The sequence below is a fragment of the Buceros rhinoceros genome, unplaced genomic scaffold (genome assembly GCF_000710305.1).
Source record: "Buceros rhinoceros silvestris isolate BGI_N320 unplaced genomic scaffold, ASM71030v1 scaffold30260, whole genome shotgun sequence".
In the NCBI taxonomy this organism is placed as follows: Eukaryota; Metazoa; Chordata; class Aves; order Bucerotiformes; family Bucerotidae; genus Buceros; species Buceros rhinoceros.
Genome location: NW_010388329.1, coordinates 4,990 through 5,409, shown reverse-complemented (window position 1 = coordinate 5,409; position 420 = coordinate 4,990). Strand labels below are relative to the sequence as shown.

The following is a 420-nucleotide window of genomic DNA, read 5'->3' as shown; positions in this document are numbered from 1 at the left end:
TCCGGGCAGCTGCTGGTACGTTGGGGTGTCCTGCCCGAACAGACCTCGAGGCTCTTCTGTGATGGTAGTTGCTGACAGTGACCAGTCCCAGCTCGGGCTCCCCTCCTCCAGAGGTGTCTCCTCCGAGGGTGCTGCTGCTCAGTTGCTCTCTACCAGCTTGGCTAATCCCTGCCGGATCTCGCTGAGCTCAAATATCTTCACATCCATTATCTCTGCCACCTTGGTGACCTCGTTCTGCATCTTCTCCCTCTCGGCCAGGGTCTCCGCCAGCGTCTGCTCAGCCAAGTGAAGGCGTCGCTCCAGCTCGGCGTTGCGTGCCTCCAGCTCCTGCCCAAGGGCACAAGCGCGGTGAGGCGGCTGCCCCTGTGCTGATACGTGCTGCTCACAGACCACCACCCTAATATCCAACGCCCCGCCCTG

The 420-nt window shown here is 61.7% G+C and overlaps 1 protein-coding gene across 1 annotated transcript in view; it reads right to left on the bottom strand.

The window, feature by feature from the left end:
* Positions 1-138: 138 nt before the first annotated feature.
* Positions 139-420, bottom strand: part of LOC104501763 (homer protein homolog 3-like) — a gene marked incomplete at its 5' end in the record, with an annotated part of 4,375 nt that continues 4,093 nt past the window's right edge. Inside the window, one exon of the mRNA XM_010145634.1 lies at positions 139-327. Coding sequence (XP_010143936.1) covers positions 139-327 — 189 coding nt within the window. The remainder of the gene's footprint in view (positions 328-420) is intronic.